The following is a 12,697-nucleotide window of genomic DNA, read 5'->3' on the forward strand; positions in this document are numbered from 1 at the left end:
TGTTGAATGAAAAATTTCAATTTTAGATGATAAATAGCCTTGGCCAGGACAAGCAAACCCCCAGGCCCATCCCACCGACACCCATGCCTCCCTCTGACGCATGCGTGTGGCACGTGTGCACTCACAGGCACAGTGCTGTCTCGGGTGCGCAGACAGCTGTGCTTCAGGCCCATGGCCACGGGGGGTACATGAGAGATGTCACAGTAGCCCTGGCCTCGTCCCGAGGCTTTGCCGCGCACAAGAAAGGAAAACATCTGACCCGCGCACTTCAAGGGGGAAGAACTTCACCTTCGGTTTGTGGATACGAGAGAGGGGCCTTCCTCCCGAGACAAAGCCTGCCTCCTGCTGCACCCGGGAGAGGTGCCCTGGGTGAGGGTGCGGCCACAACACGGTGTTAACAGAGCTTATTGCCGACCCCAGTTCTCCCAGCTCTTTAGGCAGAAACCGTCCTCGACCCTCCCACCTGACCGGACCCCACAGAAGACGTTTCCGGTCCGAGCCGCTATGGCCCACAGGGCGCTTGGGGAAGTTGGAGAGACCTGTGTTCTGGTCCAGGCTCCGTCCATTATTAATCGTGACACCATGGAAGCGTAACTCAGCTTGTCACCTGTGATATGGAATTAAGGACCCCGACCAAACACAGGCGCCAAGGACCTCACAGGAGAGCGTGCGGTGGGGGGGGGGGGGCTTTCCCCGTGGTTCGCTTTGCCGCTAGAAATGGCCCATTAGCTTCCCTGCTTCCGTGGACTGATCTAGTTCTCTACCTGCTTCCTCCTACCACTCGCTCGCTCAGGTTTTTCATTCAACAGGCACTCCTGCACAAGCACCAAGCCTTTATCGTGACCATTTCCAATCCTCTGAAGAGGTGGGAAGATGAAAGACAAAAAAAAAAGAAAGAAAAGGGAAACGACCACGTTCTGAGTCTTCGAATTTGCTCATCTTCCTCAGTCACCTGGAGGTGAACACAACTGGGGGCCTGTCCAATACCCCGCCCCCCCGTTGCTGTTTTGAGAGTGGCCCCTTCACTACGGAAGTGCTGCCCGTGTGCCGCAGGGAGGGAGCTGAGGAGGCTCAAACAAGGTCAGTCTTCCCCCTGGGATCGCCACGTACACTGACGAGTGAGGACATTCAACTAGCAACCACAGCCATTGTGAGTCACACTGTCCCCAACCCTTCGCTGGGGCCGGGGATCTCGCAGGGCGGGGACAGTGCCGTGAGAGCCACCAGCCCAGGCCACGCAGCATATGGGAGAAAACCCCAGGGTGTCGCAGACAGGGCCTTACAGCCTGCGTGCCACAGGCACTCCCCCGCCGAGCCCTGCCGAGGCCGCTGTCCCACGCAGGTGCCTGCGACAGAAGCAGACTGTCAGGACAGGGCACCCTCCTCCCCCGACACCCAGAACACACTGAAACATAAGCTAAGGAAGACGGACAGGTGCCAGGGATGAGTCCTGAAAACGCCGAGAGGGGGGACATGCAGGGAGGGCTCCAAGCCACCCTCCACAGGCCCAGTGCCGGGCAGCAGGGTGGGGAGGGGTGGCACCTAAGGGACACGCGGTGTGGTTGCTGTCGCCTACATGCGATGTAAGGGCCAAGCGACTCTTTAAACGCGTTACTCTGAAAAAGATGCCTTGCTAAGGGACAATTTGTTAGTAATCCAGGTTTAATACGAGCAGATCACTCCAGTAGCCTGAACTTTGTCACGGCATCCTCATACCTGGCGTTTAGAAAGTGACTCTAACGTGAAGTGGCTCTGGAATGAAAAGGGATGTTAATTATAGTTCAAGTTCTGTAGTTCTTTAAAAATTGTAAAGTGACCCTGGCTGGTGTAGCTCAGTGGATTGAGTGTGGGCCTTCGAACCACACGATCGTGGTTTGATTCCCAGTTAGGGCACATGCCTGGGTTGCAGGCCAGTTCCCAGTTCCTGGCGGGGTATGCATGAGAGGCAACCATACATTGATATTTCTCTCTCTCTCTCTCTCTCTCTCCTTCTCTTCCCCTCTAAGATAAATAAATAAAATCTTTAAAAAAATCGTAAAGTGGAAAACAGAATAGCCGATCAACTTGAAATTCTGGGGAGTTCTCTGAGGGGGACAGGAGTTCATGATACTCCCAGCGGCCCTGTTCGCTTCTGCCCAGCCTATGTAGAGGACCCTCCGATTTCCCCTCCTCCCCCAGCACAGCCGGTTTGCCCGGCCAGGTACACGCATGTCTAACTCATAAGGGTCCGAGCTGAGGGAGAGTCGGAAGGTTACTAACAACCCAGCGTAGCCACTTTGAATATTTAAGTTTCCTGCGCGGCAGAAATGCCTTGTATGTAAAAGTGGACATTTCCGAAGTCACACAGTGCAGGGGATTAGTACCTGTTCACGCTGTAGCAGAGCAATTAAAAAAACACCTTTCTTTCTGTGAGTTAGGTAAAGTTTTGCTCTGTCCCTGCCCAACAATGCTACACAAACACTGTCTTCCTGCAGACTGAAGCGGGGTGACGGCCACCGCTGGCCGGCCAAAGGGGACTGACAGGCACCATGCATGTGTAAGTTGCACGTCGCATAATTCAACCCTGGACAACAGGTGCGCATGCGTGGTGCGCATGCGTGGTGGGGCGCAGCGGAGGCGCCCGGAGCGCGGACGGGACGGGGAGCGCACGCACCCGGTAACTCCCCGACGATGGCCCGGCAGCGCTGTACAGACAGGAGGGCTGGAGGACAGAAGGAAACGGCAGGTTTTAAAAGCTTTGAAAAGACCCGGCAACAAATCAGGATAGGTGCTCTCGATGCTTTCAGTTAGCGAGGCAGCCAAAGGAAAAGTGCATGCTTTCAGCCCCTCCGATGGATGCAGATGCGAGTTTATGCGGAAGATAAACACGAGATGGTTTTTAACTTTAAGACTGTAGCCTTCCCCGGAATCTTTGACGCATGACCCCTTTTTAGCCATTTCTTTCCAGGCATTCCTGGAAGAGAGGGCGAGGGGCTGAGACAGAGGGTGACGAGCTAAACAACACGCCCAAGAGCAACCAGACAGGGCGTTAATCCACAAACTGCCGGCCGGCCAGAGGGGGCAGGAGCGCGCTTGTTTCCATCCGGGTGCCCGCTGCGCCGGCTCCAGCCCGCGCGCACAGGGACATGCTGGCACCTAAAGGCTGGGGCGGCCGCCACTGAGCTCTGCAATGAATAGCATCGTGACTCATTTCCAGGCCCTGGCCGCGGAAGGCCCATAGCACAGGGCCCCCGGGGCCAGTCTTGGAGGGTGCACAACTGCGGATGAATCACTCAGCCACGCAAGGGAGAGGACAATGGAGGGAGATGACAATTCAGTCTCCAAGTCGGTACTTGGAGCTCTGACCCGGGTTTCCTTGTGTGAGAACCAGGCTGGTGCCCAGAGCCGCACAGGCCCGGCCTTCCCCGCCCCACGCAAACAGGAAGCGAGGGGAGAGTGAGCCAAGGCAGCAGGCTGGCCTCACCACGCCTGCCAGACAGGGGAGTCCAATGAGGCGCAAAAGCCTCCCAAATTGCTTCCTGGACACACTGACAAGAGAAAAATATTTTTAAAAAACAAATGAAACCCCAAATGGGGAACAATTGCTGGAAAAGGAGGAGAGACCCAAGAGACCAATTTTGGGGGCCAGAGCTTTTGAAAAATACACATTGACTAGGGCCTCCTTTTCCCTGAGTTCCTTTTTTCTATATAAGGTCTTCAGTTACATTCAATAATGTTTTTAAAGGTTGAGAAAAGTCTTAATTAGGAAGTTCGTCAAGCCAATGAAAACCCTGGCCGGGCTTGGCTCTTTGGGCTTCGTGTAGAGGAAGGTGAGGCGTGCGCACACGCTCAGCGATGCCAGTGGCACTCTGGGAGGAGGAGGGAGAAGAGGGAGCGTGACAAGGGGGGAGGCGGACCAGGTTTCCGCTCTGGGCTGCTGGGGCTTGGGGGCAAGGCCGCTGCGGGCAAGGCCGGGTCAGAGCAGGACAGCCCGTTTCCGGGGAACACAGGCAGGAGGAGGGGACGGGCTGTTTCATCTCAGAGGCACATCACATTGTAAATTCACACAAACCATGTTCACAACAAAATCGGCAACAGCCATGCACGTGCGGGGGCAGGAGAGAGAAGCAGCCTCGGGGAGGTCAAGACAGTCCCATTAAGGGACGAAACTGTGTGTGCATGGGGCTGAATCAGGACTCGTGAATCTACACACAGGCAAAACCCGGTTTCCTTCTTTCAACTGGTAGCAAGACCGTGGGGGGTTCAATGTCTTTGTCGTTGGAGGTCTGACTGTTTGGTGGGCAAAGCTCAAAACCGAGACTTTGCGGAGACATCACCCTCTACTCTACGCAACAGGACGTGCCACCGGCAACGGTCTGTGGCTCGGCCTCCTAGGGGCCACATGACGCCGGCACTCACAGTTCCCAGTGGACACGACAGGTTCGGTGCTGTAATCCTGAGACCGAGAGGCACTACGATATTTCTGGGGAGAACTACTCTGTAACTTAATAATTTCCTCAAACAAACTGGGCTGCCCAGGTTTCGATGTCGGCAGTATTCCACTAATCATGCAAGAACAAGAACCATCCCGGCAGGTGAAGCAGCTCCATTCAGGTAACTGGATGGCACCTTAAAACTTTCTGCCACCCTTCGAGGTCCCGTGGTTTGTGCCTGTCACTCCTATGCCTCAAATACGTGAGAGAAAGGACCGGGGCGCAGGCAGGTGGAATTCTGGAGTGGACAGGGAGACACTTACTAACGTCTAATGCAAATATCGTGACTGTTCCAGGGGCTGTGCTGACAGAACGCAGGCCCACACGGCCACGTGGGAGAAAGTTTGCGCACCGGCCCCCTCCCCTCACCCCCGGCGACACTGGGCGGTCTGGTCCGGGGTTTGGGTCTGAGGCATTTGAAAGCCTGGAGAGGCTCTTCATGAAGTCGTCACCGCTCCACACTACAGGGACACCTGCCGTGATCAGATTTCTGTCGCAGTGAACAAGCCGATGCATCCGCGAGGGACTGACGTGGCACCTGCAGTGGTGGCCGGGAAGATTCTGTGGGCGGGCCAGTAAAACATGCCGGGCAGTGTGGGGTGGGGACAGGTGGCCTGGGGGAAGTTCTGGCGAGAATTTTGACTTTGGCACTTCGGGTGTGGGATGTTTCTCTTAAATGAATTCAGGTGCTGTGCTGCGGCAACTGAGTCACTGCTGGGCCCTGGGTCTCCTCCACCCTCTCCCACTGGAGAAGCAGTGTCTCCAGTTAGAAGGTGAGGAGGAAGAAGTTTCCTGAAGGACAAAGTACTCTTTGCAATAGCAAAGCTTCCCTGGAATTAAGAAAATATACACAATACCCCCCACATTCAAATTGTTCAGACCTACCAGCATCTTGTGGCTTCGAGCTGACCTTGTTTTTATTCACTCAAAGCTCACCTGCTGGGGAAGCGAGGGCCAGAACCGGCAGGGAGGCTGGAGTGCGGTCCCTCCTGGCCACCATGGGCTTCTGGAGAGGGGCTGAACGCGCTGATGGGGGTGGGGGGAGCTGCCAGCAGTGTCTGGAACCCCCACTCCCCGCAGGCAGAAGCAGGAAGTGGAGGGGACCAGGCATGATAGAGGCGAGGAGACAGACCCCTGTGGGTCCCCCGGTCACTTTCCACGTATTCTTTCTCCCCCACCCCATTTTCCTAACCCCTAAGGTTGAGTGCATGTCCTTACTCGTGACACTGGTTGAAGATGAGTCTGTCCCTGTCGCCCTGTTTACTGTGGCACAGGTGCCCCTGTCAGGCAGGTGTGCCTTCTGTTCCAGAAGGAAACACGGCTGTCGGTGACCTTCCTCCTACCTGAGCTCACCTGTTTGCCGTGCACAGGAACCTTCCCTGGGACAAACAAGCCTCCCTCTTGGGGCACTTAAAGAATTGCTCAATATTTGCCTTTCAAAACGGAGGCAGGTCCTTGACAGTGGGGAGGAACTGCTGTGTAGACATGCGGATTGGGATTTGACTTTCATTACAGTTCTAGTCCCTCCCTGAGAAATTGGCCCTGAGTCTGCATGCACATTACAAAGTAATCGTTTTCAGGGACTTTCACGGAAAGACATTTAAGGCTTTCTTATTTTTTCTTCTTCTGATTAATTCTAACGGCAACATAGCCACATAAATACTTCCGTTCACTGTACCGAGCTAAATCCCACAATCCACTGTCAAACAGCTGAATGTGAATTCAAAAGGTCTGTGGGCTAAGTCAGAATGAGATGCAGCGCACCCACTCCGGCTCCAGGACGGATGCTGCCATCCGTCCACCCAGGGGAAATTTGTAACACAGGCATTAAAAGAGGAGAGCTGAGCTCACACGCACACACTCGAGGCTGCATGCTGCAAACCGGCCGCGTCTGACAGGAGGGTGGGGAAGGTTGAAAGGGAAACCAACCAGCTTCTCCTCTCTGGATGCTGACAAAGTGGAGGACCTGCCATCACCGCTGTAGCTGGAACTCTGGGCACCAAAGAAGACATTGTAAGTGGCGCACACTCCGCTACTGTGCCCAAAGCCTACCTGTCCCGGGCAAAGGAGAACACAGGGTACAGAGGACACAGCCACGCCGCATCCGCCCTCCAGAACACAAAGGATCGAGGGTCTGCCGCAGCAGAGACTCAACAGCTGGCGGTCGAGGCTGCGTGAGTCGTGCGGTTGAACTAGGACTGTTTTCCACAATTTCCCATCTCTGGTGGCACTGATACAAGGGACGGACTATCGCCTGCCAGTCTGGATTCGGTGTCACACACCCTCTCAGCTAAAACTCCATCTGTGGCAAAATGTCCCATCTCCGTCCAGGCCAGTATGCCTGAGGGCTGCGGCCCGGCCCTGAGCCCCACGCAGGCAGGGGGCCTGAGAGAGCCATCCCCTCCAGCGCACAGAAAGCGAGGGCCCTGTGGCCGTCTTTGAGGTGTCTTGGGTATATACTCCAAAAAGGTCAGATCCAGCCCAGAACCTGGATGGGCAGGTGACCGAACGCTGCAGAGGAGGGTGCGAGGGGGGCATCCAGACTAGTGAGGGGCCCTCCTGTGCAGAGGAGGCAACGCCTGCAGCCGCTTCCCTTCTGCCTGGGCGTCTCACTGCCCCCTCAGCCCCAGTCCTCCCCACACCTGGAAGCCTTCCCAGCCTTTCTCACACTCATCCTCAGGGGTCCTGCTGGGGGGGTCTGCCCCCACGTGCTGCTGCATGAGCTGTGGGTGATTTGGTTCTTCGATCATCGCACTCCTTGATTACTTATGAAATCAAATTCATGCCCAATTTTACTCTGTGGTGAACAGTTTTACAATCAAGGTCTTGTCTATTTCTCCAGGCATGACTTAAATCTTAATAAATCATAGGGCGTTACTGGTTTAATGTAAAAATCAACGATTAACATAGAGCTGTAGGTGGAAAAAGGTGGAAGGGGATTAACAGTAATGGAAAAAATACAATAAAAATTCTTACGAAAAAAAAAAAAAGCGGTAAATGATAAAATATGTGGCCATAGTAGGCCCTGGAGCCCGACGACACCTTGACTGTCACAGAAGTGGCAGGTCCACGTTCGGGACACCCTGGAGAGGAACGTGAGGGTGACGCGACCACGTGACCGCGCGTCTGCCGGGACTCCGGCTCCGGACCCTGTGCTCTGCGATGGCTACCAAGGAAGACGCACGGAGGGCGGAGAGTCGCCGCCCAGCCGGTGCGGCCCTGAGGGACGCTCTGTCTGCAGTCACGGGAGCACGTGGCGGCTCTCGGCCCGAGAAGCCCGCACCACACGCGGGCGCAGACTCGGGGAGACACGCGGCAGACCGGAGGAGGTCCACGGGCTGGGCCTCCGAGCAAAGGGCAGCTGCGCGGGAGGGTTTGTATGCAACAGCGCGTGCAGGGCCCTCCCTCGGGGGTTGGGGGGGTGGGACCGATCAGTCCGGTTCGGGAGCCAGGCTGGGGCTGGCTTCTGCCTTTGAAACCTGAACGCGTAATTTGAGTGTACAAGATGAGATATCGTAATACCCCTGATACGGTTAAAGAAGCAGTATTTCACACAGCTAGTAAAATGAATTACTACAGAAAGGTGGAGGAGATGGCAAGTGTGGAAGGTTCTAGACCACCTAGCGTAGAACAGGTCGTGCAACTGGGAAACATACCAAGTTTAACGTTTTAAAACCCACTGAGCCCTCCCCGGCCTCTGGCAGCGTGCCTGCTTCCCTGCGTTTCCTTCTATCAGCGACCCCCCCACCCTGGGAGAGGACCACTCGGCCCTCCCTCCCCACTTTTGGCTCCCACCCCCGCCCGCCAGTGGCCAGAGCACACGGGCTCTGCTGCCTTCAAGACCGCAGACCAGGCGCACAAGACGGTGACGTCGAACCAACACGAGTCACACACCACACTCGTATACCGAGGGCGGTAAAACAACGTTAGAGCTAATCTGTAACTCCAGATCTTTTACACTTAGATGAAAAGGAATCTCTTACACTAACGCTCAGAGTGCCAGAGGACTCACATTCTGAGAATGTTCACTGAAAAACATTAATTAGCTTTCACTCTGTCATGCACCAGGGGGAAAAGACCCACTGCAACACAGAAACAAAAACGCGGCCACACTGCTCCGTCTTTGGGGAAGCTTTGCCGCACCCTGTCTGGGTCTCAGGCGTGCAAGTCGACGGTACTGACCCTGCCGGATCTTCTGCTCAGGGACTGCGATCCATACAAGTCTCCATCATAACCATTTGTCTGTTTCAAGGAAGAAAAGAAGAAAAAGTGACATCAGCGTTCAAGACAGGACAGGGTACAGACAGACAGATGCACACCGGCAAGGAGGAACGCACCAGGCACACACCGAGCTTTCTGAGCGGAGCCGGTGGAGGACAGCCTGGGAGAACCCGAAGCTTAGCCCCTCTCCCCAATGCCTCCTGCCTTCCGCCTGCCCCTCTGCAGCTCAGGGGAGTCCACTCGGGGTCACTTGTAAATGACTACAGGACATCTCCCGTGGATGAAGCCCGTGGGCCTGGGGGCAGCTACTTTCTGGCTGGTTCTTCTTGTTTCCAGCTGTGCTGTGGAGGTGCGGCCAGAGGCAGCCGGCTGTATTCAGAAAGTCCAGACCCAGCCTCTGGTCGGGTCGTGATTGAACGTAAAAGCACATGTAAAAGCACATCATGGAAGAACAGTGTATACACACGTCTTCCACATCACCTTTTCACGTGTCCAGTCTTCTTACTTTTATTCCCCCCAGAATGAAATCTGAGGACTTATTTCACGATTTCATAATTTGTCCTTCAGTAAAAATTAGAGAAAGGCCGCGTTGCCCACATGATTGTCTCTTCTCTCTACCCCCGGTCCAAGCTCCCCTAGCCCAGCGCTCCGGGCTCACGGGCTCACTAAACTGCTCTCGTTCATCCCTAAGGAAGTTCCTGCTGAGGAGCGGATGTCCCGTGACAAAGACACAACCAGCCCTCGTGGCAGAAGGAGGGGCAGGCCACACCACTGGTGAAAAAGGAAGGAGATGCCAGGCTGGTGGACATGAGTCCAAGTTCCAGACAGAAGCCCCGGCACCGGCCCTTAGTTCCTCACCCCACTGGGCCCTGCCCCTCCTGGGCTGGGCAGATGTGCACAGCAACGCACTTTCCAAGGCCACCCTGGGGGGGTCAGCCCTGACTGAGATGGGGAGGGGTGGCACTCAGCACTACTTTGCGGCCATGACATTAATGTAGAATCAATCAATCAATAAATTTCCAGAGTATAAATCCAGATTCATGAGATCTGGACTATTGAAAGTCTGTATTTACCTTTGCTACAACTAAAAAAACAAAACAAAACCAACTTGAAGTTTCTAAATAAAAGAAGAGTGTGTAGAAATCTCTCAGCATTCAGTTGGAGAACTCTAGGAGAAATTTTGAAACATTTCTGAAGTAAGTTTAATCAAAAAAATGTTTAGAGGTGGTCAGGAATTTTACTTGGTCTAATGGTTTAATTTCTTCTCTTGACCAACAAGATTATTTGATATGGAAATTTGCATCACTGACTTCCGTATTTCAGACCTTGGCCTGATTCTCTTGGTATCTGTTTAAAAACTAGTTTCTTATTTTGGCTGGTGTGGCTCAGTAGACTGAGCGCCGGCCTGTGAACCAAAGGGTCACTGGTTTGATTCCCAGTCAGGGCATGTGCCTGGGTTGCAGGCCAGGTCCCCAGTAGGGGGCGCTCGAGAGGCAACCACACACTGATGTATCTCTCCCTCTCTTCTTCTCCTCCCCTCTCTCTAAAAATGAATAAACAAAATCCTAAAAAAAAAAAAACCCACTAGGTTCTGGAAAAAACATGACAATGCAGGCTGACAGCGATCCATTTTAGGTAACTTTTACTTTACAACACTAATCTAGGAATGAAAATGGATCCCCTATAAACACTCTGCATCCCCAGTACTGCTGATGGAGCAGGGACTGCTTGAGCCGAGCCCTTCCTTTTGGTCTCCTCCCGCAACGGGCGACAGCAGGGAGCAGGGGGTAGGGAGGCTGGGGAGCATCTGCTCCCATTCATCACCCTTCCACCCCCCCGCCCCCCATGAAGACACAGGGGGGGGGGCCTTGCCTTCAGAGGCGTTGGGGAGCTCCACCCCTCTGCACTGGAGCAGAGTTTGGTCATGGGGACCACCTTCCTAGGACATGTTCCCAAACCTACTGGGTCTTAACCTCTACAGTGGAAAGTTCTTTGACCTTCTTCAGAAACTGCCAGTTCTGCTCTCAGGTGGTTCTGGGTACCGTGTGGAGGGGTGGGACTGCTTCCTGTACCGTGATAGGGCCGGGAGAGCTGGAAATTAATGGTAACTCCAGGACAAAAAGCCCAGAGGCCCCAGGCCAACTTCATACCAAGTCTCTGCCATTCCACCAGCTTTCTCTACAGAACATTTCCCATGCGCCGTGCTGTGCCATCACTGGCATTGCTGTCACTCGGCCTGCTCCTTAGCACTCTGGGCCCTGACCTGGGACATCACCCGGAGGCCTGGAATCTGCATTCTAACACGCCCTGCGGGGAGTCTCACCCATGGGACGTGGGGCAGCACCGCTGTCAGAGAGGACGACAGACACTCGCAGACTCGTGTCTGCTGCGAGAGGAAAAGTCCGATTCGAGGGTTAATAAGGCCCTATCCAAACCACCCATCCTAACCGTGAGTCCTGCGAGATTAGTCGGTCTGCACTGTCAGAGCGCCCACCCACTTCACACGTGGCCATGCAAGAGTCAGTCGTTAGATTTTCTGATGAGCAATGTGAGATTAGTTTCCCACAGGGTGTGAGACAGGGAGGAAAGGAGAGGGCAGCCCCAAACCCACATGTGCAGCCCCTGGTGCCCTCCGTCAGGACGGGGTGGAAGCTGACAAGGAAGGCGAACCCCAGAAGCTGCCCCCGTGGCCGCTCACCCAGCCAGCCGTCTTCCGCTCCACCAGGGACTGGCCCTGGGCGCGGCTCACTCTCAGTAGGGAATAAAAGGGCTAACCACCCAGAAACGTGTCACTGATGCATTTAGTGACCTAACCAAAGGAAAAGCCGCCACAGCATCCTCACAGAACTGCTCTCGCCTGCCAGTGTCATTGGGGAAGAGCACTTTCCAAAGCTGTGACGTGTCCCTGCTCACCCCCAGCCCCAGCAGGCCCCTCCTCCCAGGAGCTGAGCCACAGCCAGGCTGGACCGCTAGTCTCCTCCTCGGAGCTCAGCGGCCCCCGCAAGAGGCTTGAAGGTCCGGGTCCAGGGTCCTGGGAGCATGGTGGCACTCCGGATTATCACCTTAAAGGTAAGGACACTTTTTAAACCAGGAGTTTGCTAAAGAACGGGGAGATGCACTGGGCTGAAGGAAGCAGGGAAGGGTCTTGGAAGCGCTCCCGCAGCTTTGGCACCCAGAGCGCTTTCTCGGAGACAAGACCTTCCTTGGTGCGGTTACACTCACGGGCCACGGGAAGCACAGCCCCTCTCCTGAGTAGGTGCTCGGGAACACCTTCGAATTCAAACGGAAAGCCTTCGTTTTGTTGTAAAGGTCCTGGAACAGGGACCTTTCAGGCAAAGAAGTCCCGTGTAACGTTAATTTGGATGGATGCAGATGAGAAACAATGGCTTTCTTCAGGAAATGAAGCAACTTTAAATTTAATCTTTTAAAGGGACTGTAGAGGCTTCTGGAATCCTTGATCTGATTTGAGTTCCTTGAGAGTAGGACACTAGCTGTCTCCTGCCCCGCCCACTGGGGACCCAGACCTCTGGCACAGCTGCGCGTGGACAGGGCAAGCTGGTCTGGCCCAGAGCCCGACCAGGTGGCTGGAGCCACGCCCGGGGCCCCAGGAGAGGGAGGGGGAACCTGCCTCTGGCCTTCGGTCCCCAGGTGGAGACTGGAGGGCGGCGTGTGCATCTTTTCAGACAACGATGCACTTGGCTTTTAAGACAAACACCCGTGAGATTAGCGGGGCCACACTGGTTATTATCTGCCACACGACACCATCTAGGTCACACAGCAAGTCATGCACCCGTCTCACCCAGGCGCAGAGACCCCTGGACTCTGAGTCGGGCCGTGGCTGTCGGGGCAGGACAGACAAGGAGAAGGACAGAAAAGAGAGACCACGACCGTTAAAACACAAAGTGAAACAGAACAGCGTCAGAGGGCAGGCAAAACTGAAAACCTTAACAGTGTCAACTTCCTTGTGACGCCTCGGACCTCACGTGTTTGCAAAAGGAGCCGCG

General features: G+C 54.8%; 1 protein-coding gene across 13 annotated transcripts in view; it reads right to left on the minus strand.

Annotated features, from left to right (window-relative positions):
- Nucleotides 1-12,697, minus strand: part of LRRFIP1 (LRR binding FLII interacting protein 1) — a 106,232-nt gene that overhangs the window by 29,669 nt on the left and 63,866 nt on the right. For 3 of the 13 annotated variants that reach the window (XM_037069258.1, XM_037069260.1, XM_037069262.1), the window contains exon 3: nt 8,655-8,714. The exons of 5 other annotated variants lie outside the window; for them this stretch is intronic. In XM_037069258.1, the coding sequence (XP_036925153.1) occupies nt 8,655-8,714 (60 nt within the window). Of the gene's footprint in view, nt 1-1,283; nt 1,347-1,716; nt 1,753-2,653; nt 2,702-6,401; nt 6,465-8,654; nt 8,715-12,492; nt 12,532-12,697 lie in introns of all 13 variants that reach the window. 5 more of the 13 variants (XM_037069256.1, XM_037069254.1, XM_037069265.1 and 2 more) reach the window with 4 other exon arrangements.

Source organism: Sturnira hondurensis, unplaced genomic scaffold (genome assembly GCF_014824575.4).
Source record: "Sturnira hondurensis isolate 20B ecotype Veracruz unplaced genomic scaffold, ASM1482457v3 Scaffold0018493, whole genome shotgun sequence".
Classification (NCBI taxonomy): domain Eukaryota; kingdom Metazoa; phylum Chordata; class Mammalia; order Chiroptera; family Phyllostomidae; genus Sturnira; species Sturnira hondurensis.